The sequence below is a fragment of the Dipodomys ordii genome, unplaced genomic scaffold, assembly GCF_000151885.1.
Source record: "Dipodomys ordii isolate 6190 unplaced genomic scaffold, Dord_2.0 Scaffold90, whole genome shotgun sequence".
Taxonomy (NCBI): Eukaryota; Metazoa; Chordata; class Mammalia; order Rodentia; family Heteromyidae; genus Dipodomys; species Dipodomys ordii.
In genome coordinates, this window is record NW_012267306.1 from 1,404,440 (window position 1) to 1,430,918 (window position 26,479).

Sequence of the window (26,479 nt, forward strand, 5' to 3'; positions counted from 1 at the left end):
CCTTTTATGAAAATTACATGATATAAAGCCCCAGTTGCTCTATGAAATGACCACTATGATTCTCCAGTTTACAAGTGAAGGAGCAAAGACATAAAGAGGTTAATGAATATGGGTTTGAACTGACAGTCCCAAATCATATTCCTGTATGTGGCATAGAGTGTATATAATTGATGGTTACATGTGTGCCTCTTCTTTTAACTGAGCTTTTGGCCAGGTGTCAGTGGCTAATGCCTGTAATCCTAGCTACTCAGGAAGTTGAGTAATGATTGCAGTTCCAAGCCAGTCCAGGTAGGAAAGTCTATGAGCATCTTATCTCCAATTAACTACCAGAAATAGAACTGTGGCTCAAGTCATAGAGTACACTAGCCTTGAGCAAAAAAGCTCAAGGATAGCAACAAGGCCCTGAGTTCTAGTCTAGGACATGGACACACACACACACACACACACACACACACGACATGGACACACACACACACACACACACACACACCAATCCAGATTGGAACCCAGGCTCTTTGAACCCAGGCTCTTAAGTCATACTTCTGTATGGCACAGAGCATATGCAGTGGATGGTTACATGTTAACTGGATATTTGCTCCCCATAATCCTAGCTATCCAGAAGGCCAAAGTCTGAGGATGAAAGTCAATGTTCAAAGCCATCCCAGGCAGAAAAATCCATGAGACTCTTATCTCCAGTGAACCAGCTAGAGTGGAAAGTGTGGTTCAAGTGGTAGAGTACCAATCTTGAGTGAAAAAGAAAAAGCTAAGCAAGAGAAGAAGGCCATAGTTCAAGCCCTAGTTCTGGCACAAAACAACAACAGCAACAACAAAATTCAGCTGAGCTTTTGAAAGTAGATATGTGTTCAGTCATCCTTGCAACTTGGATCTAATGCTTATCACATAACAGACATTAATATATATTGTGTGTATATTAATATATATGAATTGATTGTAAATGACTCATAAATTATGTGAGAAGTAATATTAAGAATATGTGACAGCAACACAGATGTATCTACATGTCACCCACCATATGCATTTGTCTATGAAAGATAGAGAAGTAAAACATCTATGACTACCTTTGAAGAGGATTGGTTTATTCCTGATACCAGTGGATACTATTAATTTCTATTAGTCATTTATCTTTGTAAGGGTCATATGTGCTAATACCTAATAGCATCATCATTAGTTTAATTATTGATTTAATTGAGGTCTTGGGCAGATAAACTGCCTATTCCTTTGAGAACTTTTAGGACAGCCTTGCTTTCAAAGAATTCTTAAGAAAGCCAAGCCTGCTGCCTCTTGACAGTGAACTAGTTTATCAGTTCAGTTGGAAGAAACTTTCCAGTCCAGTTGAAGATAGCAAGAGCATTTGCAATTGATGATTACAATTGATAATTGATCTTATATACATCAAATATATACAAAAGAAAGATTTCAGTTACTGTGATAGATGCAGAAATAGTATGCTTAAGCCTATAAATAGGAGCATACTATGGTTTTTAAAATAGTCCTTGTGAAGAATTGGTGAAACCTAGTCTCTGATATTTCCATTGTAGTAGCCTGCTTATTTCATAAGCCGAAGACTATATAGGAAAAAGCTTTCTTCCCCTGTGCAAAGGCTTATAACTGAAGGAGGAAAAAAATTAATTAATTACATGAATATTAAGAGGTTACTTATCTATTATAACATTGGGCCACAAGTTGACTAATTAAAAGGAATGCAGGTTGGAAAGCTGCCACAAATCTGCTCCTTTCATTTAGAGGGCCACAGGCTGAAGCCAGTGATTGTGCGTGACAGACTCCAGGAACAATGGTGCAGCGCACAGACCGTCCAGATGAAGCATGCTCGTCTGAATTACACCGACAACGGGGTGGCCTACAGGCAAACAAAATGGTTAAACAATACATAATCAAGTTTTTATTTGGTATTTCCTGTGAAGCTATACCAGTTGCCAGGGAGAGTACTGTATTTTTTTTTCTTCTTCAGCTGTATTAATTGTTGACCATAGCTGGCAGAGCCCCAAACAGGGACAGATAAGAGGGAAAATGGCATCTGGACATTAAAGCTCCAAGTGTACTGGGGGGGAAAAAGCACACACAAAAAATTACAGCATATATCAGGAATTTTCCAACTAACGATGTGCGGATGTGGTAGCACGAGGGAAAAAGAGCCAAACTGAGCTTGCTTTGTTCGCTAAGAGAGGCCCCCCTGTAACATTCCTTTTAGCTGTGCATATTTTGGCTTCATTTGTACAGTTTTAACTTTATACTGTGTGTAGAGAAGCTCAATTTTAACTGGCTGTGCCTAATAATTCTAGTGCAATAATTAAAGTTCATGGATAGCTGCGAAGCTATTAGTTACTTAGAAGCCACTTCAAAAACCAAACTTTTCAGCATAAGCTGACAAGTTTCTTAAGTGATATGTCCTTACTGTAGAAGATGACAATCATTTTTTCTTATTTTTTAATTTCACAAGTATTTTTAAGACAATATATTCATTTGTGGAGAAAAATAAGAAACAGTGTCCTAAAATCTTAAGGAGGGCGGGGGGAAACTTGGTTGGATAAACTGTGATGAGAAGAGAGATCCTTAGACTATAAATAAAGATAAGTGTGCTACTGGTTTGCAAAGTAGGAAATTTTTATGATAGTGGTATTCCTATTTGCTATTTTTAGATTTCATCCTAAAGTGAATAAATATTAGTTGATGGCAGAGGCAAAGTATTGCAGCTTTTTTACCTTATTTTAATTGGGTAACAGTGAAAAAATTGCAACTCAGCACAGCCCTTTTCTTAAAAGATTGATAAGCCTTAGAATCTCCACTAATAGTAGTAATAGTAATGCATACCAAATGGTGAGAACCATGAGGGCTACTGTTATAATGGTGTGTGTGTGTGTGTACACATGCAAATGCTTTGGGTGGTTACACACCTGGGTTTGAATTCTAGCTATGACACATGCTAGCTATGGACTTTTTCTATAGTTACTAACATGTTCCGAAATAATAAAATACAGACAAAAATGCAGAGCCTGTCTCATAAATGTTTATATTTAAATGACACGAATTATGTCCAATTCTTAATGTAATACCAGGCATATAAAAAAAAAACAACTTGGGGCTTTCAGGAAAGTGGCTCAGTGATGGAGCGCTTGCCTTGTATGCATATGAGGCCCTGGGTTCGATTCCTCAGCACTACATAAGCAAAAAGAGAAAAGCTGGAAGTGGCGCTGTGGCTCAAGTGGTAGAGCGCTAGTCTTGAGCTGAAGGGCTGAGGGACAGTGCCCAGGCCCAGAGTTCAGGCCCCAAGTCTGGACCCGCCCCCCCCAAAAAAAAAACTCATGAAGAACTTTGGCTGTATAGTGATATCTTCTCTCTTGTAAAGCTCTCTGGATTTTCACTGAGCTTCTCAAAAACATTTGTTCTTGTTAGAGTCTAAGTTATAGTTAAATATAGAAATACAATAAATAGCAATGGACAGGTTGTTTGTTCTGAAAGTCAAGGCCAAAATTTTATTGTTGTTCTTTTTTATTGTTATTCTTTTTTAAGCATTTTTAGAGAAGCTAAAACTTTGAAATCTCTTTTTGAGAGCACTGAAGAGCCAGTTATTAGTTGAGACTGAGAAACAGTATTCTCAAATCATATCACTATTCTATGATAGGCTTCCAGCTGTAGGATACACGTTCTTCATGATGTCATAGATGCTGCCTGGTAACAAAAGCTAGGTCTTCATCTCAAGAAGTGAAGAGAAAATCCTTTCTCCTTATATAGTCTCTGTATGTCTTTGACTGATTTTTCATGAGTCCTGTTTTAACTGACTTTTGAACATGTCAGTTATAGTTGATGGCTTATGTTGTTTTTCCTTTTCTTCAGAAATCTGAACTCTTTTAGAGGCTTAAACTTCAAATACTAGAATTATACAGTACAACACCCCCCTTAATAAAGAGGGTGTCAGTATTTCTTGTTGATACGTGAGTCCCAAACATCTTTAGATCCATAAAATGTCTCACAGACATTTTAAAACAGGCATGAGTTCTTGAAAAGTCAGATCAGCTTTTTTTCCTAAGTAAATCGTAAGTCCTGGAAACATTTTGAGGTTTTGTTCAATAATACTGCTATTGAATAAGATCTTTTGAGTAATTTAGTAATGACTGTAATAAAACATACACATGTAGTAAGTTCTTAATGTGGTTTTAATTAGTATCAGGAATAAAAGTTATTAATTCTTCCCCACCAACACAACAGCAACAGGCTAAAATGTGGTCAGCTTTAACTTAAAAACTAGAAAACTCCCTTTTCATTTTTACAACTGGCATTTTCTCTTCTAGTGCTTTTAAAGTTGGGCTGTTAGCAATTTAGCCTGTCTTTAATTTTAAGCACCATTCTTCCAGTCTGGAGATCCCAATAGGAAGCCCCATTTCTGTAGTTTCGCTTCCCATTGGCTAGCTGGGAAAAGAGCATTTCTGCATAAATTGGATGCTTCCTTCTCCCCTGGAGACCAAATATGCTCATGTTTCACAATCTCCTGGTTTGTAAGCTTGAGTCCATGGCCTGAAGCTGGAAACTTTCACTTTGTAGAACACAAGCACACACATCGAAATCCAGATCCAATGCCCCTGACATTCCCTTTGACTCTCCCTCCCTTCTCTACACTCCTCCCCCCCCCTCACTTCCCCAGTAACCCAGTGTTTCTGGGCTGCTCTAGCTGAAATCAGAAACTGATGTGTATGAGAGAGGTGTCCTTCAAAGAAAGGTATTTCCTTTGTGAGGCTTCAGAGCACACAGAATCCAAGGGGTTAACCTGAGAGCTGCTTTGAAAACAGAGGCGAAGGTCAGTGGCGGCAAGAGCAAAGACTTTTAAAGCCTGCCTTCCTGAGCCTTTCAGCCTGCCTTCCCCACCCAGGGGATTGTAAACATTGGCTCCCAGCCACCAAGTCCCACTGCACAAAACTTCTCTGTGTTTCCAGCATATATACATTTATGCTTTTTTTTTTTAATGGAAGCTGAAGCAGAGGCGAGTTATTGCTGAGCCGGAGAACAAGTCTCTGTTCAAGGAAAGGGGAGGAATCCTGTCCTGCCGGAATGTGAAAGCAGGCAGATACGCTTATTGAGCGGTGCCCCACACCGAACTTAGCTGCTGCTCTTAGTCTGACTTTCTCAAGTCAAAAGAATGTGTAGAATGCTGTCACTTAATCAGAACCCAGAAGAGCTCTTTTATCTGCCATTTGTTAGTAACTAGCAATATTGCCCTTATCTCTTTGTCCTTTAGCTCCATCCAGTGCCCTTAGATAGGAGAACTGGTTGCATGAAAGCATTTATTACCTTGAGCATTGCTTCTGATTTTCCCTTTAAAAAAATTCAGACTTCCTTCATCAACAACAGAGAAACTGGGGGATTTAAAAAATATTATTTTGTAGTTTAAGTTGTCTTAGTCCAGATCCATAGTTACTTGGTGATATTTAAAAGAAACCAGGGTGATTCAGATATGTGTGCTGTCACTTAGGACTTTTACCTCAAAAGTCCATTTTCAGCACAACTTGCTATCACAATAAATGCCATTGATTCTCTTGCATAGAACAGAATGGGATTTCCAGAGATAGTCTTAAGCTTCTCCCTCATGAACTGTTTAGCATGATGTTAATATCCTTCTATCTGTAAGTAATTTTGTATAATTCCAATGTAATTATGTTGACTTCTGAAGATAGGAGCTGAGAACTCATTTTAACAGATTCACATATTAACATGTACTACACAGGATGAGACGGAACTATATCACTTATTTTGCCATGACTTAAAAAAATACTGCTTTTTAGGGGCAAATAGATAAGATCTTACTCTCCTGAAATGGCTATCATAGTAGATTTTTGTAATAAATCTGAATGATTGCCTACAGAAAGTGGAGTTAGTCACTAGATATTCCCATTTAAATAGCAACAATTCTGAAAAGCATAGGAGAGTGACCTAACCCTCTTATCTTGTTGCACAGGCATGCATGTTGAATAACTGACTCTTCTCCAGCCTGTAGCTACAGTCAGTAAGAAATATATTGCTTTGACTGTTTGCCTCTTAGGCTAAATGACCCTTAGAGGTCTTTCCATTGTGTCTTCTGGGATTACAGTTTTTGCTTTATGGAATCAGGAATTGTTAGATAATTCTTGATGTCCTTTCAGTTTCCCTGTTGGTCAAAGTTCCATTTCTTTAAATGTCAAGTTTTGTGAACGTCACTAGCCTGATGTATTGGTACACAGTACAATGTCCAAGTGGTGTCACTGAGCATTAGAATTTATTCTCAATTCTATGATTCTGGGGTTGCAAGAACTTTATAAATAATCCCATGTGACTTCTTGATTTTAGAGTTGAGTAAACTGAGACTTGGTATATGAGATGGTTTATAATAAATGGACTATAAATGGACACTGGTATATCTGGAACTAAAGCCCAGTTCTCTAAATCTCAGTCCAGCTCTTTCCCTTAGATCATCTTGCCTTGTACCATCTATACAGTGTGATGACCCTGGTGACCAAAGGTAAGGTTAATAAATGACTATATCATGGGTGTGCCTCTGCAAGTAGCGGACTATGTAGATTATGAGCAAAGGTTTTATACCCTGAGCAGGTGGTAACATGAGATCTTGGTCATTGCTTGTTCCCAAGGCTCTGGTGACTAACATGTCAGTCATTCATTTATCAACTTGCCACTTCCTCTCCGACCCATTGAACAGGCGAGAGTGACTTTATATTACCATAGTGAACTCCACATCAAAGCTAATAATACAAGCAAAGCTACTCACAGAGGCTAATTCATAGCACTAGCTATTTCTATAAGTATAAAAGACTGCAAAGCATCACAACAGAAAATCATTCTTTTCAACAAACATTTCTTGTATGCATAGCATTTAAAGATTAATGTAATCCATACTTCCTATGAAAAATGAGGACATTAATATGTGGTGATAAATTAGTTAGAAAAATACTCTTATAACCGATAGAAGACAGGAAGAGTTTAAAACATCGTGAATGAATTTTAAAAAGGGAAAAATAGTAACATGGAAAAACAAACCTGACAGTTGGTCTGTGATTAAAAGTAAGCAGCAAAGACAATATTGTGGCAAGGCTGACCAGGAAAAACAAGACGTATAACAGTACATTGGTCTACTTTGCTACTGGACAGAAGACTTTTGAAGAACTTGTAACTTTTGAGACCAGATCAGATAGGGCTGGGAGGGAGTACCTATCAGGGTTCCATGAGCCCAGCCCATTTCCAGGTCTCAACCTTGAGAACCTTATTTCTCCTTTTGTGTGTTTACACTGTACAAGAAAAATGACTATATGTTTTATATATGTATTTATTAATATATTTTATGTATGTACAGGCATAAAAATTAAGGAACAAAAGAGAATTTGGAACTTCACATAACAGATAATACTGTTAAAATTTTCAAACTCATTGTCAGCAAACTCTGGCTGTGTGTGACCTGTGTGATGGGTAGGCATTAGGAGTATGCAGTGGTCAGAAGTGCCAAAAGAGGTTTATAATTTGGTAAGTGAATTAAACGTAGCTAGAAAACCAACTGAGAAGGGTATAGGAAGTACCTAGTAAAAATCAATGATAATGAAATACTACAGAAGAACCAGAGATGAAATGATTGAAACTGCTTGGTTTTCATCAGTAAAACTTTTCATAGTACTCTATATGAAGAAAATCACAGAGGCTTAGTCCTGTTTCACTGTGTTAATTATATATATATAATCACGAGGAATTTGGGATTCCAAGGTAGATGTTTGCATTCTCTTCAAAGGTAGCAGCCTGGTTCATAGCAGTGTAATATGACTGGTCTATTTGGACTTATCTTTGTACTGAAACAGCCATTCAGTTGATAGAAGTGAACTACTGACATTTCCTCTCTTTAGTACAAGTTAGTTAAATTTTGTTCTAGGATTTGTTGTAAAGAATTTTGTTACTGGGCTGGGAAGGTGGCTCAGTGGTAGAGCGCTTGCCTTGCATGCCCGAGGCCCTGGGTTCGATTCCTCAGCACCACATAAACAAAAAGAAAAAAAGCCGGAAGTGGTGCTGTGGCTCAAGCGGTAGAGCGCTAGCCCTGGGCTGAAGAGCTGAGGGACAGCGCCCAGGCCCAGAGTTCAGGCCCCACGACCGGACCCAAAAAAAAAAAAAAAGAATTTTGTTATTGCCATGGTGCTTAGATGGGAGAGTTTATACAATCTTGGAAGTCTTATTGAAGTGGTAGTGTAACATCCTGCTGTATGCTCAGCTTGTTTTCTACTGTCTTGCATTTGTTCAGTGAGTGTTCATAGTATATCTAAATTGCTTCCCTGTATTTAAAATATGTGTCTCTTCGCTTGTGTGCTAAGAGCCTTCTTCACATCTGAAGTCTTCCATTTCTCTGTATATCCTTGAGGTTTTTCTTTGAAGGAGTTTACTCCCTCTGCTGGCTCTAGCTGTGAAATGAAAGCCTGTGAAAGTACAGTTCTGATTAGGAATCCAAGGGTTTGCTTGCAAATGTTGTTCTTTGCCTTAGACTTTTAGGAAAGTATAAAATTAAACTCTGGTGTGGCTTTCTTTAATTCAGAATATAAAGTTATCCATGAATCTAGGAGATATTTATATTCTTTTAGAAAGCAATAAGAAATTCTGAGGCTAATAATGATTTGGTAATAAAGAAGTTCTGGCATGCAAGTATATAGTATATAGTGGGTACTTAATAAATATTTAGTAGTTTCTTGATTGCAATCATATTTTTGTTATACACAGGCAGATTGTGTGTATGTTATTGTTGGGGCAGTAAATCGCCTATTCTGTTTAATGAAATCATCTGTGTTTCCATAGTACTTTCTGAAATGCCTTGTAGTTCTAGTCATACTGTAGTAATTTTTTTTTTTGTATTTGTTTCCCTGGGCCCTGGACCCTTCCAGACATGCCTAGTCTAGTATTTATCTTTACGGTCTCAATTGGTGCCATAGTGGATTGGATACCCAGTAAATGTTGGTGAATTTCAACATTATGCAATAAATACCTTCCCAAATGGCATACAAGCAGCCAGCAACGTTTATGTAATTAGAATTTTTCTGCATTCTCCTTTTAACGTCAAAAGATAATCAAATGGTTAAAAATACAAATAATCTAAGCTGTAACATATATCCATACTGACATAAATTGCATAATTAATAGACATAGTAAGATATGTGTTCATTACCTACATCTGAAATAAAATACAATGGTAATAGATGCTCCTGTAATAAAAAAATGCAGTGGTAATAATGGTTATAACAGAGTTTTGTAGGATACCTTGTAACTTCTATTTTCACTTTGGACTTTTATTATTAATACAAAACTAGATTTTCATGAATATTGATCTTTACAAAGCAAAGTGTATCGGGGCTGGGAAGGTGGCTCAGTGATAAAAGTTCTTGCCTCCCATGCATGAGGCCTTGGGTTTGGTTCCTCAGCACCACATAAACAGAAAAAGCTGGAAGTGGTGCTATGGCTCAAGTGGTAGAGTGCTAGCCTGAAGAGCTGAGGGACAGTGTCCAGGCCCAGAGTTCAAGCCCCACGACTGACAATAAAACAAAAAGTAAAGTATGTCTGCTCTTACTTTTCAGGACTACATTAGTTGAGAATGTTAAGTTGTGTGCATATATACATTCAAAAAATCATTGTGGATTATTAATTGATATAATTATTAACTAATATTAAACCAGAATAAGTAATTATTTGGGACTACTTAGACTTCCAACTCTATATATTGTCATAGATTAGTGTTTTGCAAAGTGTACTTCAAGAAACACTAACTTTATGGTAATACATGTTATCATTCAACTTGATAAAAACTGAACTAAGTTTCTTTTTAACTGCAAGCCTTTAATATGTTAGTATGCAGTGTGAATTTGGAGAGAGTAATTCCAGCATCTTAAGTTTGTTGATTTAAAACTTTTTTATATAATGTTTTGACATTATCTAAATTCCCTTTAGGAAACAGGAATACACAATCATGTCTGAACAGTGTAGCCAAATGTGGTTACAAATGTGGAGATATCCTTCGATATGTCCAAAATTCCATCCAGTACCAAATAATAATTTAATTGGAAGTGTCTCTAGTGGAAAAACATTATGGATTCACTTTGAATTCCTTTCCTTCCTAAGTCAAAAAAAAAAGAGCGAGAAAGAGAAGAAGAACCTCACAGATTGTTTACCTTAAATACATAACATTCAGGGCTAGATCACAGTTTTCAGAATCACACTATAAACCCAGTAATGGTTGTAATGGCAGGAGCCATGCCTCAGCATTCAATAGACATTCAGTGCAGCCACCAAGCAACAACCTACCTATGGTTGCTGACTAAATGAGGAAATCATTTCTATAGTCATTTAGAGTTTGCAGACCACAAGAGAAAGGGCCCAGGTGTAGCACCAGTAGTTGTTGTAGTTCCCCATGTTTAAATTCCATGCCTTTCAAGTATGTTTGCAATTAGTAACCCCACGGTCCTAAACACATGTGGAGCAGTAGCCCCTGAGTCTAGGTGAGAAACCTTCTGCTGGTCTTTATGTGAATGTGAACATGGGTGTATTAGAGGTAGAAATGCAGCAGCATGAGCTTCTTACAGACTGACCTTAAGTTTTGCTCCTTAACTAAGCTTCAGAGCTGTTGATATACTGACATACACTTTTCTATTTTAGTATCTCTATCCAAAAACATCTAAAACCTTTAAGTTATACATACTCAAACAGCTCTAATACTTTTCAGTTTAATTCCCTATTTAATACCCAAATTGTCTGAGAACTTTTTATATTAAAAAGAATGTCAACCAAACACTTAATAGAGAATTTGCTAAAAGTCAGATTTGGAAGGCATAAAAGTAAAAAGAAAGGCCTTACATCTTTCAATCACCAAGTGATCTGTATCCAAGCGATAGATATCATTTATGCACATGCTTGTAGTCCCAGATACTCAGAAGACTGAGCAGTCACTAGCACTCATGAACTTTTGAGACCAGACTAGGCAACATAGTGTGATACTATTTCAAAGATAGCTAGATAGATAGATAAGCAAGCAGATTATACTGTCATTTTTAGAACCATATGCTCTTCTATATGGGGTTAGTCAAAAGTACAAGCAGTTCCAGTTCACATTAACTTGAATGACTGGAAATATTGAATGGTGCCCAAGATACACAGACAGTGGAACTCCATATGTCCCTGTGTGAAGTGTGAAGTGTAAAATGGTTCATTTACCTAGAAACTGCCCAATAGTATCCACTTGACATTTGCTTTTTCTATATATTATGTTCCCCAGACAAATGAGTGTTTAAGTTTGGTCCAAGTTGTAGTTATATAGATGTTGCACCTGGTAAACTTACATTGTACATGTTAAAAACTGTGTTACGGGCTTGTGGCTCAGTGGTAGAGTGCTTGCCTCACATGCATGAGGCCCTGGGTTCGATTCCTCAGCACCACATAAATGGAAAAAGCTGGAGGTGGCACTGTGGCTCAAGTGGTAGAGCACTAGCCTTGAGCTGAAGAGCTGAGGAACAGCACCTAGGCCCAGAGTTCAAGCCTCATGACCAACAAATAAACAAACAAATAAATAAATGTCTAAAACAATATGCTACTAGTGGCTAAAACTTAATTTTCATTTTATAAGATAGTCTCTTCAAATCATAATATCTAAAATGGATTTTATGTCCATATTTGCAATCCAGAACAGTTTTCATGCCTTCAGAGTAATTTTCTTTTCTCCTTGGTTTGATTTGTTACTTGTTCCTTTTTTAGTTTGGTGGTTGTTTTTAGAAGAGTTTGGGAGACCACCAGCTTCAAGAATAAAAGAAGCTGCCTGACAAGGATCTCTAGAAAGTAGTGTGATATTCTTTGAAATGCTTATAATTGGAAAGGTCATTTTCTTTGAATTAGTTCTGAGGTAAAAGCCAAGTTGAACATGAAGAGTTATTTTTCCTTTCAAGTATTGTTTTCAGACAGCAACCACACTGCGCTAAACACGCAGTGAGCCCTGAGTCTAGGTGAGAAGCCTTCTGTTGGTTTTTATGTTCACACATGTCTCTCTCCTAATAGCGGATGTACCTAGAAATACTCTGCTAAGTCCTTGGTATGAATGTGGTTCTTCCTAGAAACTGAGACATTTTTTTGAAAGTATTGTAGTTCATTAAGAACAAATCAATTTATATGTTCTCTATTTTATTAACAAAACTTCATTTTTTCAATGACCTTTCACCTCTCTTTGTAGAAGATCTATGAGGTCTTTTTTAAAAATTTAAAAATATTTAAAATGTGTTAAGTATGGGGGCTGGGAAGTTGGCTCATAGGTAGAGTGCTTGCCTTGCATGCATAAGGCCCTAGGTTCGATTCCTCAGCACCACATAAGCTGAAAAAAGCCAGAAGTAGTGCTGTGGCTCAAGTGGTAGGGCACTAACCTTGAGCTGAAGAGCTGAGGGACAGCGCCCAGGCCCAGAGTTCAGCCCCCACAACTGGCAAAAAAAAAAAAAATGGTGCTTAAAATGTGTTAAGTATGCAAATGTGTTTTATAAAATGAAGAAGGAAATTAAAAAAGTTAAGTCAAGTATTACATTTTGGGTAGTATTTTAGCCGCTTTGTAATCATGTAGATAAATCCAGGGTGCTATCATTGCAGTTGTACTGTGTTCAATCCAGAATATTTCTAGTGCCTAACAATGTGATTTTAGGGGAGAAGGTGTAGAACTATGTTATAAAGTGATAGGTGATAGTATTGAGGCTCCCCAACTTGTATTTTCCTTTTATTTCCACAATTCTAATGCACTGTTGCTGTTCGATAAGCAATACCAAGTCTGTCTAAAGGGGTGAGGGGTGACACTGAGGAAGAGCCTGACTTAAGGAACTGGTTAGAGGATGATTTCATTTGCAGAGACTGAAAACTAGAAAAGGAGAACAAGCTTTGGAGGAAGGATGATGATACACAGTGCCAAGCTTTAGGCCCTGAGCCAAGTACTGGAGATAGGCGACCTTCCTACCTTCTTTGGAGGACCTAGCCTTTTGCATTTCCATGACCCAGTCCTTTTCATGATTCCAGTCCTTTGGGATACTATTACCCTAGAAAAACACCTTTTGTTCTTGTCAGCTCTTTGGTAAACCTACATTGCTGTGGAAATCTTGTTTTGCAAATAATAAAAAATTGTAATAATTAGTCAAAAAAACAAAAAGAAAGGCCCTGAGGTTACTGAGACCCCACAGTGAGGAGAATGAGCCTAAGTCAAATAATCCCTGCTTGAGTTTCTGATTTTGCCATTTGCTGTCTGATTGGTGCTTCCTCTCTACCTGCCTCATTTTCTTAATGATAAAAGTAGTCACCAGTACTCACCCCATACCACTAAAGAATATAAAAAGTGGGGGGCAAAAAAAGTGAGGGCTGGGAAGGTGGCTCAGTGGTTGAGTGATTGCCTTGCATGTATGAGGCCCTGGGTTTGATTCTTCAACACCACATAAGCAGAAAAAGCCAGAAGTGGCGCTGTGGATCAAGTGGTAGAGCGCTAGCCTACCAGGCCGAGTTCAGGCCCCACAACCAACAAAAAATGGTGGTAGATGTCAGTCAATCGATCACAGCACTTTACATACAAAAGTCTGCTTCTTATCCCTAACCCTCTTTACTACCCTCAGAAGATAAAAATGAAGAGCTTTGGAGAAAAATAAAAACGCAAAACTCACATAGAGTAACCCATTCTGATATTTAAGAGTTCTTATTCAAAAGTATGTCCTTCTGCCTAACCCAGATTCCTAATGCTGCAATCAAAGTTGCTTTCACTTGTGACCTTCCCCTTTTTTATTTGCTGTTTCCATCTTGCTACATGTACAGCCTGACATATCCTATTCTTCAGAAGCTTGCTTTCTTTCTTGCCTTTAACATGTTTGAACACACAAACTATAGTACCAGCTTCAGGGTCCTCTGTGGGAATTCATTTCCGGGATTCCAAGCTTTTGAAAATGGCATGGTGTGCACCTTGTTTTGGATGGAGGCTTTGATAGGAAAATGTTGGGGGAGTACACACACTGCAGATTGAGCTGAACCTTGGTGGCTTTTTTTGCAGAGCATCTCTTACGTGTTCCTCTTTGAGGACGATTCACAGGGTTTTAACATGTTCTAGCATATGTGTGTACCTGAGATTTGAATTTTGAAACTATGTTTCACATTCCTCTGGGTCTCTTTTACTTGCCATAAACTGATTGCTAGGGCTCATGTAGCTAAGTTTCATGCCACCTGTGCAAAAATGAATATAGTGACCCACGACAAAAAAAGCACAGACATCAGAGGCATTTAGTGTTTCTAACAAACAAAGAATTTCAAATTCTCTTACAAATCTGAGTCATTATGTGGCCTCCCAAAGCATATAGATTTCCTCAAGAGTTAAAATAACTTTTAAAGAGGAAACGATGAGCCCTGCAGCTTGCCATATCCTGTGTGCAGAACAATTTTCATTTCTACTTATCTGTGAAGGTTGAAGGAATGTCTGCAAATATTTGCTTGGTTTCTATGGTGAAGGCAGAGAGAGATCAAGTGAGTGATTGTTTAGTGACAAAATCAAAACCGTGCTATACTGTACCTCTACAAGGGAAAAAGAGTTTGTTGCTTAAAATGCTTAACTATTTTAAGTTTCACAAGTTCAAGATAAAATTTGAACAATGCAGCCTGAAGGAAAACATGGGCCATTTGGGCATTAAAAAAGAAAAAGAAGTTATCTGTTGATTAAAAGTAGTGTTGGGGGCTGGGAAGGTGGCTCAGTGGTAGAGCGCTTGCCTTGCATGCATGAGGCCCTGGGTTCAATTCCTTAGCACCACATATGCAGAAAAAGCCGGAAGTGGCGCTGTGGCTCAAGTTGTAGAGTGCTAGCCTTGAGCTAAGAGCTAAGGGACAGCACCCAGGCCCAGAGTTCAGCCCCCACGACCAACAACAACAACAAAAAAAAGTAGTGTTGGTAGACTCTCAAAATGCCAGGCTTAAGTGTAGGGACACAACCATGTTCTGTAAATTTAAACTGGGTCCTGTGCTAACTTCTCCTTTACCCCTCCCCTCATCCTAGAACTGTCCATTCTGCTGTTTTCTGAGTACAGAAACATTTCCTAGGACATGCATTTATGTTTTGCCTTGCTGTACAATGCTGTCAAGGTGCTGGAGTTGAAAAGTCCACCCAACAGTGATCTATACCCACAAAAGACTGACTATGGCCTAGACTATAAGAACACAGTGAAGGAGACACAGTTTGTAAAGTACTGTGATTGTGTCTGGGGAAAATGAGACAGGAAAAGAATAAAGAATAGACTTGTGAGAGGATTATCCAGAGAAAGGTCTCTGAGTATGGGAAGGATACAAGATATGACACAGCACATGTAACTGAAGAATTTCAGCCTCTGCGTGTGGGTTGAGGAAAAGCTTCCTACAGTAAAGGGGAAGCCAGTGAGGGTGGGAACTAGATCTTGTGGGCATTGTGAATGAGCTGGACTCAACAAGGAACATGAGACTTTGGAAAATAGATGAGATTCATCTCCAGTTAACAAGCAAGAAGTGGAGCTTGGTTGCTCAAGTGCTAGAGCACTAGCCTTGAACAAAAAAGCTTAGGGACAATGCCCAGGTCCAGAACTGGCACTAAGAAAATAAAGTGACTGCCTAAAGATATAACTTTGGAGAAAGCAATTATTGAAGGAAAAGAAAGCCAGGAGGAACACTAGGACCAGGCGCTGGTATTGTACACTTTAATCACTAATCACTACATGGACCCCTCACACACACACACACACACACACACACACACACACACACACACACACACACACGAGTTGTCCTTCAGCCAGCTTATTTAACTTACTTCTTTCCTAATTTATGACCACACTGTCCATTGCTAACATGGTACCTGTCACAGAGTGAGCAGATACATGATGAACTTAATTGAAACTCACTTTGACCTTTTAAATAAGACACTGTCTGGGTTAAAACTCTTTCAGGAGAGATCTACTTAGATACTAATACAATGAGGAATTTAAAAAAAAGCTCAGAAAGACAGAAAAAATATCATTGGTTTCATAAAAGGTTAAAAGTCTGGGCTCCTGAACTGCATCTCTATTAATGAGTCATTATTTTCCTCCCTGAACATTTATCCATATCCCTGTCTTACTGAGTATCTCTCTTCCCCCAGGTTGCCCTTTATCACTACTTGGAGGAAACCCCCATCCTAGCTCATATTCCCTGTGATGTTCATTGCCCTTTGGGTCCTCTGAATCAAATTTGGCACAGTCCTCTCTCCCCAGGACAACTACTTTATTAAAGATAACTGAGTATTCAAAGTGCCATTGTTGCTGGACAATATCATCCCTCTAATCTCCAATCTTGGGGATTTCCTCCATCCATCTTCAGTACTGCCATCAGGAGTTTCCTGTAACTCTTTCCTATATCTAGTCATCAGATAACTACTAAACATCTTCCATTCTTGGTATTATTATATGCATTTGTGGTCAGTGACTCAAATGATAGTGAAAAATAGAAAAGGATGAGTCCATGGCAGCGTAGGGGAAGCTCAGAGGAGAGCTGTCATTTCTCTACCAGGGAGATCCAGAAAGGCATAGTGAAGGAGGCAATAGGAGCAAGACCTTGAAGGATGACTAGGATGTGGACCAGCACAGTTTCAAAGAAATAGTGTCCTATAGACTGGAACCACAGAAATAATGGCCAGATGGTGGGAAGTCAGAAAATGTAATGTGAGCCACTGGCATGATAAATACTGAGGAGAGAGAGAGCTTGGAGGCCAAGGAAAGACAGTCAGTCAGCTTTGCTGCTGGTAATGGTTGCAACAGAGTGGAGAAGACGTCAATTTTGCACACAGTACTCTACTAAATCTCATCTTTAGAGCTTGGTCATTTTTCTGTCATAGGTCAAATGAGTGATTCAATTGCAAATGAGTGAATTTGAGATGATCTGCTTATTACCAGTTGCAAAATATTTTGTGTGTTAACTTTATTGGTATTAACTCCTTAGTGGTTTCCATTTAACATTATCATGGGAGAACTGCTTGGAAGACTTTGAGTTCTGATTCTAATCATCTTAGTTGAAATACATAATCTTAAAGAACTGGATTTTTAAGATCTTTTAGGAAAAGGCAACAATATTATCAAAAGTAAAAATTGTTGCAAGATAAAATTTAAAACTAATTTTAAAAGCAGAAAATTAAACCTAGCCATATTAGTTTCTGAAGGACAATAGCACACTAGACAGTTTTTGAGTTGATATGAAGGAGATAAATTAGAACACTGCTATGAGAAATAATCTTCACTTTTGACAAAATAAAGACTTTGAAGTATGTCTAAGGTAGAATATAGACAGACAAGGCTATTCCTCATAAATTGTCAAGTACATTTGCACCTGGGACACATTAAAAATGGCCTCCAAAAGTAGAATATCACCCAGCTTGTCCATTTTGTAAAGAGCCAAACCAATGCAGAGCAAGAATATCAGACAAATTTAGGGTCTGTACACCTTATACCTCGAGTCTTCATGACCATCCCCCACCACTTAGGGGCTGTTGGTGTGGTAACAGAGTACCTAAAAGTCTTCCAGTCCTGTGTCCTCTTGACAGATGAGAGAAACTGAGGTTTGGAGGAGATCCATCAATGTTAGTGTCTTCATCTGCAAGCTATATATATCCATCATGATCCCAATAGGAAATAATGACATTCTCAAAATAAGGTAATTCTGGGTGGATTTGTGAACTGATCCATAATTTATTAAATATGTGGTTTTAGGGAGATGTGGGATGATGCCATACCTTGATTCTCACTGGCAGCCAAACAGGTATCATTCCCAGGCTTGATGGAGAGCAGTTACTGGAATCCAAACTCAAGTAGAACAAGCTGACGAAGGTAGTCATTGACTTCATGACAGCATCACAGGGAGCTCTGGAAAAGTCGCTGGAAGGAAATCAAGGAGTTAAAGTCTTGATCTTTGGAATCTTCTCCCTCTCTCTGAACTCCTGCCAAGGCTTCCTCTTAGACAAACCCAGTAAGAAACGGAGGCATATGGCAGATAGAGGTCCACCTCTAGGGCAGAAACCATCCGGAGAGGCAAAAAGGAAGATAACCAGGATGATGTTCATATCGAGCTTTCTGCTGTTGAGGCCATCCAGTAAACATGAATCAATAACATCAACAGTTTTTCTCAGTATCTTGGGGAAACGGTATGTGAATAAAAGACTGCTAGGTATAATGTTGAGAGAGTGTTTACTCTGACATGTATTTTTTTAATGAGTTGGCCTTGGCTATACTTTATCTTATACTGTTACTGAACTGGTTCAAAAAATTGTGAATAGAGATCAAAGCAGTTTAAACAGATACATTCACTTGTATAAATATCCTTGAACTCCTCCCCTGTTCCATTCCCCTTCCTGTTGCCAGATCCATTCAGCACCTCTAGAGGCTGTTAATACATGTAATGATTGTAATAAACATCGTATTTGCTTTAGTTCCAGCTGGCTCCAACCACCAGACTCTCTCCATAGTTCCTATTGTTATCTTTGCGCACTAGACAACTGCATTGTTACCATTAGTAGCAACTTTTGTCACAGCTTTCTGAGTGTTGATGTTTATATATTTCACTCCTGTTTCTTAATAGTGATTTTAATTTCCATTACTTAGACTGTAAGGATACTTAGAATTATTTTACCATCAAGAATTTTTAATCAATATTAATTATGTGGCTATAAGACTTGCTTTTCCCCTCCTCCTTTTTTGGGGGGGTCCAGTCGTGGGCCTGAACTCTGGGCTTGGGCGCTGTCCCTCAGCTCTTCAGCTCAAGGCTAGTGCTCTACCACTTGAGCCACAGAGCCACTTCTGGCTTTTTTTCTGCTTATGTGGTGCTGAGGAATTGAACCCAGGGCCTCATGCATGTAAGGCAAGCGCTCTACCACTGAGCCACCTTCCCAGCCCTAGGACTTGCTTTTCATAATCAATACTCTATAGAAAGCTCTCAAATAAAATTGATGCATTTCTGCTTGAAATGACTTAACTGGTTATAAGTTAGGCAGTCTTCCAGCAGAAGTTTTTGGAATCACAAAAATATAATTACTAAGAAAAAGGAATTTATATTTTACCATCAGAATAATTATCACAATTCATTCTTAAAAATTTATAACTAAATTGCACTGAACTAAATATTTTAAGTTGTGCAGAATTTTAGATTTTAAGATTATAAACAGTGACTATAAGGATTGAAGACCTGACATCATAGAAATTAAGAAAACAGTATTGCTTGGGGAAGTACTGGAAAAACTCTGTGATATATATATAAACCAGGGGAAAATCTACTAGGAAAGTCTATGTCTAAAATGTACTAAGTCTAAAATGTACTAACTTATTATTTTTAAATTTATGTCCTACATTTAAATTATTTACTTGAGAAGTAAATAGAAATATAAGCCTTGTACTATTCAGTTTCTTTTTGTCAAATCTATGAAGATTAAACCAAAAAAAATCTCTTTAGACAAGCATTAATGGTTATTACAGTATCAAAACAGATTTAACCTAATTTCTCTCACTTTTCTATCATTTTTCTCTCAAAGAGATTTACACAGATGTAAAGCAAAAATCTTACAAATACAAATATACTTGTGTGTGTAAGTACCAGGACTTGAACTCAGAACCTTGCATTCTCAATTTTTGTGCTTATGACTGATGTATAATGAGATTTTTAAATCACCTCTCCTTGAAGTCGTTAGGTGGAAATTAATAGCAGATGTCAGCATGCAGAGCACTGTCATAATTCACAACCAGAAAGTAACAACCTTTCTTTCAAGCCATTTATCAAGAAAATCAGTTCCAAAAGCACCTGAGTTTTTGAGATTTGTAAATTCTTTTAGAATGTCATATTAAAATATTTCAAAGTAGTTTAAAAGCATTCCCTGTTGGATGTTTACTTACAGCCTTTATCTTTGCCTGCTGACTTGCAGATGTGCTGGATGTCGAGAAAGGATTGCAGGGTGAAATTAGATGGTCCTGGTCAGAATTCCAGTTCTTCTATATCTCAGCTCTCTGTGTCTGGACAGATTACTCAACATTTGAAGACCGAATTTTCTCAGCCATAAAATACACTTGCTGGCTTGGCACTTGGTGTGTCATGCTTGTTATCGTAGTTATTCAGGAGTCTGAGATCTGAGGATCAACAGTTCAACTAGCCTACGCAGGAAAGTCCATAAGACTTATATCCAGTTAACCACCAAAAAGCCATAAATGGAGCTGTAGCTCAAGTGGTAGAGTACTAACCTTAAGCCAGAAATCTCAAGGACAGCACCAGGCCATAAGTTCAAGCAGCAGGACACCTCTTTAAGTGCCTACTCACATCAGCTGGCTGAATTTATACCCTTGAAACAATCATTAACTTTGCATGTCCTTTCCACTTTATGTTTTTGTTACCATTACCATTACAAACTCTACAAATACTAGCAAATAGAATTCTCTATGTCTTAAAAGAATCATATGCAATAATTAGGAATGGTTTATTGCAAAAAGGCAAGAATGGTACAATATTAGGAAATCTATGTCATTAATACCATAGAGTGATCATATGGTCATTTCAAGTTATTTAATAAAGATCCATTCTTCATTTTGAGTGACAGCTAAATTTTAGAAGGAATAGAAGGAAGCTTCTTTTTTTTTTATTTTTTATTTTTTTGGGTCCGGTCGTGGGCCTGAACTCTGGGCCTGGGCGCTGTCCCTCAGCTCTTCAGCTCAAAGCTAGCGCTCTACCACTTGAGTCACAGCGCCACTTCCGGCTTTTTTCTTTTTGCTTATGTGGTGCTGAGGAATCGAACCCAGGGCCCTCAGGCATGCAAGGCAAGCGCTCTACCACTGAGCCATCTTCCCAGCCCGAAGGAAGCTTCTTAAACATAACAATGTTTTATTATTTTTACCATTTCAACTTTGTTTGATGACCATAATAGTTTTGAAAATGACATAGTTAATCCTGTTAAAGGTTTTTAGAATGAATAATCCATGAGAAATCAGTTCCCTCGTATGGAAATGGGACAATGAAACCTGTTAAAAATGTTGTATGTAGGAGGGAAGGAGATAAGACAGAGTATAGAAGGAGTGAGATTGATTGGGATACATTTTAATAGGTGTGGAAATGTGACAATAATTATCCCCTTGTATATCTAATGTATACTAATAAAAATTAATTTTAAAAAGAAATTACTCCCTTTAAACATTTTAAATCATGCTGTATCTAAAGGAAACTTCATTTTTATGAGACTAAACTATTTTGGATGAAGGTGAAAAGATATGTGTGCCCTCACAATATCTATGAATGTGTATCAACCACTCAAGAGGAACTTCATGAAGAGTTTGAACCTGTGGTTTTGTTTATATCGTGTCAGAGAATCAAAGAGTGTACCTTTAGATAGTTTAGATAGAGTCCAGCATTGTACACTCTCCTTAGTAAAAAAAAAAAAAAAAAAAAACAGTATCCTTAAAATATCTTTAAAAAATACAAGGGCCTAACCAAGGAGATCTAATTCAGTATGATACAAATTAAAGTCTAGACACCTAAGTTTTCATGCTTGTGAACATTGAGTATAAAAACCAGTGATACATGGGCTAGGAAGGTGGCTCAGTGATAGAGTGGTGAGGCCCTGGGTTTGATTCCTCTGCACCACATAAGCAGAAAAAGCCAGAAGTGGCACTGTGGCTCAAGTGGTAGAGCTAGCCTTGAGCTGAAGAGCTCTGGGACAGCACCCAGACCCAGAGTTTAAGCCCCATGACTGGCAAAAAAAAGCCCCAGTGATCCAGTCCACTGTTTGCTGAGGTGTACAGGATGTGGAAGGACTGTGGGAGATGACGTTGGAAAGATATATTAGAGACAAGTGATAACTGGACTCATATTGTTTGGGATTTGAAAGCTTGTATTGTATTTTTATTTATTGTGTATTTATATTCTGTTACATCACCAGAATCTCTCCATTAGATACATCGAGATATCCAGTACACAGAACTCTTCCCCTGAATGAACTCAAAGAATAACATGTGAGGTGAAATGAAGTCTAAGGACCTGTCAGTGTGGCTATGTAATCACCCCCAAATTTAAAGAAGACATTTAATTATCACTCATAATCTTGCTGGTTGACTGAATTCGGCTGAGCACTGCTCTACTGGTGCTACACTTACCTGGGGGATCCATTAATATTGAATGTTTAGGATGGCTCACCTACAGGCTTTCAGCTGAGAGCTCAACTGGGGTCATCAGCAGAGCATCTCCCTTGTCTTCTCATAGCATGGCAGATGGTTCCCAATAGAAAGCATCTCAAGGGCATATATTGGAAAGGACCAAAGCTACCATGCTTTTCAAGACCTAGCTTTTTTTTTTAGTTCCTCCTACATTACTTCTACCATCTCCTGTAGGCCAAGCAAATCAATACAGCCAAGTCAGCTTCAATGAAAGGTGAAAAACTCTGCTTCTTGATGAGGAGGCAGTGTGCACATACAAAGAAAGAAGATTGATTGGAACTATTTTTAGAGCCTTGCTACCCCAGTCTTAATGCATCAAGTCACAAAGCATCACAAGGTGTCCATAAAGCCAAATTTTAGTATAGTTACACAAATGTCAGTAATCATGCCATTAGACAGAATTATATATATATATATATATATATAAATAGTTGTGTAATAATAATACAGTTAGAATGATAAAAATAATGGAATCAGAATAATATAAAATACTTGTGTAATAGATTTATGTCTTTTAATTCTTTATCTGACAATCCATAGAGTATCTGCCTCTCCCCTCCAACCAAAGGGAAGCACTTGATCCCTGAACATTCAGGAAAGTCCTAACATGATAGGTTAGGGCCATGACCTGACAGAAACAAGTACAGTTGTGTTTGTTTAATCTATTTGGTACTGTTCTATATTAAGTACATTCTTCAATTTGGGAATCTCTTCCTCTTTTTACACATGGCATGAATAATTGGGTTATACATTCTCAATTTCTTCCCTAGTTTTTAATTATTTTCTGAGCAGCATGGAAGGTGGTTTTGTTTTGATTGCTCACAGTGTCAAGATAAGAGCACTTTTGACTTGTCTTGGGTAATCAGAGTGCTTCAGGATTCATCCAACAGCCACTCTTCTATTTTGCCAATAGTCCTGAGCTGGGTGGGAAGTGAACTAGAGTTGCTGCTGTCACTTATTTTCCATGTATCACTTTTAATGCCCTTAAGAAAACAACTAGTTCTAAGATAAGAGGATTTGAGGTATAGAGGGTGGAATCTGGTCTTCACTTTCTGAAGTTTGTGTTACTTTGTTATCTTGGTTGAAATACTCTAAGATGGGAGCCCAGGGAATGGGGATAATATATTTTCTTTTTTTTTTTTTTTTTTTTTTTTTGGGTCCGGTCGTGGGGCCTGAACTCTGGGCCTGGGCACTGTCCCTCAGCTCTTCAGCTCAAGGCTAGCACTCTACCACTTGAGCCACAGAGCCACTTCCGGCTTTTTTCTTTTTGCTTATGTGGTGCTGAGGAATCGAACCCAGGGCCTCATGCATGCAAGGCAAGCGCTCTACCACTGAGCCACCTTCCCAGCCCCATATATTTTCTTAATACACTTATCACCATATCACGATGGTGACAAATCACCATGTGATTTATAGGAGTTCTTTCCAAATCAGATCTTGTCATGAAATCACTCAAGATGGGAAGATTTTAAGCCAACACCCAACTTCCTCAGTAACACAGATCTGTTTTCCATTGTAGGTTGTCACCTTGTGGTACCGGGCTCCTGAAGTCTTGCTCCAGTCCAGCTATGCCACCCCCGTGGACCTCTGGAGTGTTGGCTGTATCTTTGCAGAAATGTTTCGAAGAAAGTAAGAAATACATTCCCTTTTTGAATCTTCAGTGATTATAAGTGGCCCCATGGCATTTCTGTCTCAGTGATGTTCATGGTCTGAATCCATCGGTACTGTCATGTGGAGGAGAAACTGGGCGTAATTAGGTTACAATAGAGGGAAGAAATGTCAGCAAGGATATAGAAATTAAAGAAATAAAGATACTTTCTTAGAGGGGAGACAATCTAACAGTTAGACAACTATCTGAAATCTGTACTGGGATTTGTAAATTACCACATTGATATCTAAGAAGAGTCTGGCCCTCCTCACATTGGAGATGGCTTTTAGCCTCATCCATGGGGTCAGATGGGTGAGATTCATGGTTTTCAGAGCCACCCTGCATAAGAGAGTCTGTAGTTCATTCGTTTGACATTCAGGTCACAAAAAATTAGCCAAACAATATAATAAGGATCTGCCAGGAAAATAATCCATACCTGGGTACTAAGTTCAGCTTGGGCAAAGTTAAACAGAATTGAGTTATAATCTAATCTTTTTCTTTTCTATTTTTATATCCATGGGAAAAAATGTGAGTCGGGAAGCTGAGTATATTCCCATTGGACCTGGTATGTCCAAAATGTAGCTTCAGGGTACCTCATAAGGAAAAGAAGTGCTTAGCTGTTGCTTGTTTGTTTGCTTGCTTACTTGTTTAAACCAAAAAAAAAAAAAAAAAAAAAGCTTTATATAATGAATTTTGAGAACTCTTCTCTAGAACTCAACAAATTCATGTGTATCTCATAGGATCGGGGAGTACAAAGATGATAGACACCGGCCTAGTGTGTACCCGGTACAGTGCCCAAAGGTCTTCCTTTGAGTCACCTCTTTTAAATCTTACAATAAGAGGAAACTAAAATGGAGTGGTTAATTTGTTTGTCTAAAATGAGGCAGCTAAGAAGTAACAAGGCTATGAATAAAAAGGAAGTTGTGAGACTTCTGATCCAGTATTGTTCTTCTACAAGGGAAGTAAGAAAAAAAAAAAAAGCCTCAATTCTGCTGTAGTGTCTGCCAGGCAAGCTGAATAAGTAGTTTCTGAAAGCTTGGTCTTTGGGTGGCAGCATCAGCCTCTTCAGACCTTGTTGGAAAGGCAGATTCTCAGGCCCCATTCCAAACCTAATGAATTTGAAGCTCTTGGACTGAAGACCAGTAACCTGTGCTTTAGTAAACCCTCCACTTGATCTTAAAAAACCCTGTAGGATACAAACCACTAGACTGGATGACAATCACCAAGGAGGACAGTCTTCAAAAGTGTGACTTCCAGGGCTGGGAAGGTAGCTCAGTGGTAGAGTGCTGGCCCCTCATGCATGAGGCCCTGGGTTCGATTCCTCAGCACCACATAAGCAGAAAAGGCCAGAACTGGCACTGTGAGTCAAGTGGTAGAGTACTAGCCTTGAGCTGAAGAGCTGAGGGACAGTGCCCAGTCCCACAGTTCAGGTTCCATGACAAAATAAAAAATTTAAAAAAGGTGTGACTTCGAGGACACTCTCTTCAGATTCTGACTCATTGTTAAGCTAAGAATTCTTTTTTTTTTTTTAATGTTTCAGGCTGAGTGCCAGTAGCTCATGCCTGTAGTCCTACTTACTTAGGAAGCTGAGATCTGGGATCACAGTTCAAAGCTAGGCTAGGCAAGAAAGTCCGTGAGACTCTTATCTCCAATTAGCTGCCAAAAAAGCTGGAAGTGGAGCTGTGGTTCAAGTGGCAAATTGCTAGCCTTGAACAAAAAAGCTCAGGGACAGCCCCTAGGCCCTGAGTTAAAGCCCCAGGATCAGTACAAAAAACAAAACAAAAAAAAAGTGTCTCAGGTAATGGTTTTTCATCCAGTGTAGAAAACCTTGTGTTGAAGTCATATGGGCAGAGCAGGAATAAGCGACACAGCAGAGGAGGGAAAAGAAGTAGGATAGTTATTCCAGGTCATTTGCAGAATAGCTTGGTGTAGCTAAGAGTTGAGAGAAATGATTATTGCAATTACAATTATGTGTCTAGAATTTCCCTCAGTGTGAAGATGGAATTCCCTTTTTTTTAGTGTAGGTGGGGCGGAAGGAATGTTGGAAAGCTGTTCTTTTTTAGCAATACAAACTTGAATGTATCAACCATGATTTTTTTAAGAGTATTTTTTAAAACTTACAACAAAGATGAAATTTAAGATGCATAGAATTAAACATTCACTGGTAAAGAATTTGCTGTGTTTTTGATGTAAGCATTTCCCTCCTGTGGAACAATTGCAACCACAATTTTTATTTTTCACTGAAGTGATAGTGTAATTAGTAATCAGATCCTCAGCCTAGCTTGCAGACACATGTATGTTACCTAGAATAAAATATCAATTGTGCTAATTCATCAAACCCCCTACATACATACATACACATTATATAATATATAGTATAATATGTGTGTTTATATATGTATAATTTGATTTTTCTATTCTGCCATGCTTCTGCTCTTAGTGTTATTTGACTTACAAGACCGTATTTTTGTTCTAAAATGTTTTGTGTCATATTACAATAGAGCAGGAATTATATTTTAAGAGACCAAGGAGCAAGTCACACATTGAATGACTTTGGTTGCCAGTCTCCCTGATA

At 38.3% G+C, this 26,479-nt stretch overlaps 1 protein-coding gene across 3 annotated transcripts in view; it reads left to right on the forward strand.

The window, feature by feature from the left end:
* The window catches only part of Cdk6 (cyclin-dependent kinase 6), a 186,438-nt gene that overhangs the window by 109,449 nt on the left and 50,510 nt on the right, over positions 1-26,479 (forward strand). For all 3 annotated transcript variants that reach the window (XM_013026013.1, XM_013026015.1, XM_013026014.1), the window contains exon 5: positions 23,776-23,885. In XM_013026013.1, the coding sequence (XP_012881467.1) occupies positions 23,776-23,885 (110 nt within the window). The remainder of the gene's footprint in view (positions 1-23,775; positions 23,886-26,479) is intronic.